Here is a 2457-nt window from a genome sequence, read left to right on the forward strand (position 1 = left end):
CCTTCAACCTGCCCTACCAGATGAGCCACCCCCGCCTGTTCGCGGGCACGGACGCAGCCTCTAGCGCCGACGGATACGTTATCGAGGTCCAGGAGGGAGACGGTGAGTCGCCCTTCATGTCGGGTCACTCTGGGGCCGCCTTGTGGGCTCATTGTTGGGCCACCCTTCATGTAGGGCCACTCTGGGGTGTCCTCATTCGGAAACTGAAACTTCGTCGGAGCGGCGCAGCCCAGGCTCCCCTGCCTGCATCAGTAACAACATGCTTATTGGGTGCCGTTTGAGATCGAAAGCAAACTGCTGGCCGGGGCCGCTGCCTGGGCAGCCAACAGCACCACCCAAGGGTCCAGGTCTTTCAACCCTTTGACCAACGCCCCCCTTGCTTCTGACCCTCCACCTTCCCGTTCTCAGTCATCGTCGCCGCCTCGGATGGCATATTTGACAACATGTGGGACAGCCAGCTGCTGTCGATCCTATCAGACGTCCTGAGCCCCCCAGAGGCGGACCCATCCGCGTGCGGCACGGCCGCCGGCGCCGCGGCGAACTCCCGGCAGCCTGGCGGGGGCACAGGCTGGGGGGCTGCCGCCAGGGAGAGGCGCGCGCCGGGCCCCGGGATAGGCGGCTGGGGCGGCTGGGGCCGCGCGCAACAGGCCCTGTTCGGCGGCGGCGTCGGCACGCGCGCGCGCAGCAGCGCCAGCAGCTGCGGGCTCGCCCGCCCGGGCGGCGCTCCCTCGGACGCCGCGGCGAGCTCGCGGCGACGGCAGCGGACGCCGGCGCCGAGCCCTGCTGACCTGGCGCGCCGCGCGGCGCAGGCGCTCGCGCGCGCGGCCCACTTCAACGCCAGCGACGCGTCGTACCGCAGCCCCTGGTCTGTGGCCGCCGGGGGTCGGGGCGTCATCGCGCGGCTGTTCTCCCGGGGCGGCAAGATGGACGACTGCACCTGTGTGGTGGCGCTCGTCGCGGACGCGCGGCAGGTGGTGCTGCACGAGCACGCAGGCCCCCGGCCGACACGCGCCGCGGCAGGCCCGGCGGGCCCCTGAACCCCGGCCTCGCCCTCGCGAGCAGGCGCGCTGCCTGCTGGCTGGCGGCAAGCGGGACGCAGGCAGGCCCGCGCTCTGGCACGGACTGCCGCAGCCGCAGCCACCCCGCCCCGACTGCCGTGCTGACAATCCCTTGTTGTGCACCGGACCTTTCAGTCACATGTGTACATTCAGCGCCCGTAACTGCCGCCTCTCAGACGAGCTGTGGCGTATCCTGCCCGGAGCTGCAAGCACTACCACTGCTCTCGGCGCTGCTGCATGGCAGCAAGGGCTGCACCTGGTTTTCGCACTTCCTGCCTGCACTCCATGGGGCCTGCACGATACATTCTCTGGTTCGTCACAACCACCTGCAAGATCGCCCATGCCAAGAAACGCCCTTGTGTTTCATAGCCACAAGCCTGCTGTGTTTGGTGGTGCGGTTGCCAGCTGGTTTTTTTTTCTGAGCATGCATGACCATTTCTCTTTGCAAAAATGTCGTTGATTGTTGCTGCTTCAAGGCCCTGCGCCGCTTCCTCGCGGCTTGGAGTTGACTATTGTTGGTGTGTGCAAGCCCAGTGCATCAGGCGGGCACATCTCGGCGCATTCCTGGTGATTGATAGCTGCCTGAGTTGTGCTCAATTCAATGCCACCATGCATCGCTGCTTGCGCTCGTCTCAAGCAAGCCGCCCCTCACTGCAGGCGTGCCCCAAGCTACCGGGCCTGCTGGCGACCGTTGACCTTGCAACGGCGCTGGCGCTCCCTGCCAGCGCTCTCAGCTGTCCAATTTGATTTATGAAGGACTGGACATTTGCACCCTGTTTTTGCACAGGTTTGTGCCTGTGTGGGATAAACATAGCTGTCCCTACCATGAGTAGGCGCCCCTCCTGGGCCGTGTGCAAGCCAAGCCCTTGTGGGCAGAGGAAGTTATGTGTGCTTTCAAGGGTTTGCCGACCCACGCCGCTTATCAGCCTGTCGCTGTGCATGCCCACTGCGCTGTTGCACCAATGCAATGTGCTGCTTACCTGCAGAACCCAGGGTCCTGTGTACCAGGAAACGAGCTTTGTTTGGCGCGTGCTCAGCAGGCCTGTGGAGTCATCGTATGTGTTGCATGGCGCATGTGTGCTGCCACAAATGCACTAGTACTACCGCCAGCATAGTATGCCGGCACGGCGTATGGGTGCAGGGGTGCACCGCATTGCGCATGTGCAGCATGTGCATATGTCATGACAGGCGAATGTGTAATTTTGCGGCCTGCTGTGATATCGTGGCCAGTCAACCAATTTGATTTTTTCCAGGTGTGCACTGATCTTGGGGTTTCTCGTTTGGCTGCCCAGGGGGCAGGCGCGCTTTGCGTGTACAAGAGAGACAGTGTGTGTGTGTGTGTGTGTGTGTGTGTGTGTGTGTGTGTGTGTGTGTGTGTGTGTGTGTGTGTGTGTGTGTG

General features: G+C 63.6%; 1 protein-coding gene across 1 annotated transcript; it reads left to right on the top strand.

Annotated features, from left to right (window-relative positions):
* Window positions 1-443: 443 nt before the first annotated feature.
* MNEG_11072 (hypothetical protein) lies at window positions 444-1037 on the top strand (the record flags this gene model as incomplete). Its single annotated transcript, XM_014040453.1, has 1 exon — window positions 444-1037. One exon carries the CDS (start codon window positions 444-446, stop codon window positions 1035-1037), a length of 594 nt encoding a protein of 197 aa, XP_013895907.1.
* Between the last annotated feature and the right edge of the window lie 1420 nt (window positions 1038-2457).

Source organism: Monoraphidium neglectum (assembly GCF_000611645.1).
Source record: "Monoraphidium neglectum strain SAG 48.87 unplaced genomic scaffold scaffold02580, whole genome shotgun sequence".
In the NCBI taxonomy this organism is placed as follows: domain Eukaryota; kingdom Viridiplantae; phylum Chlorophyta; class Chlorophyceae; order Sphaeropleales; family Selenastraceae; genus Monoraphidium; species Monoraphidium neglectum.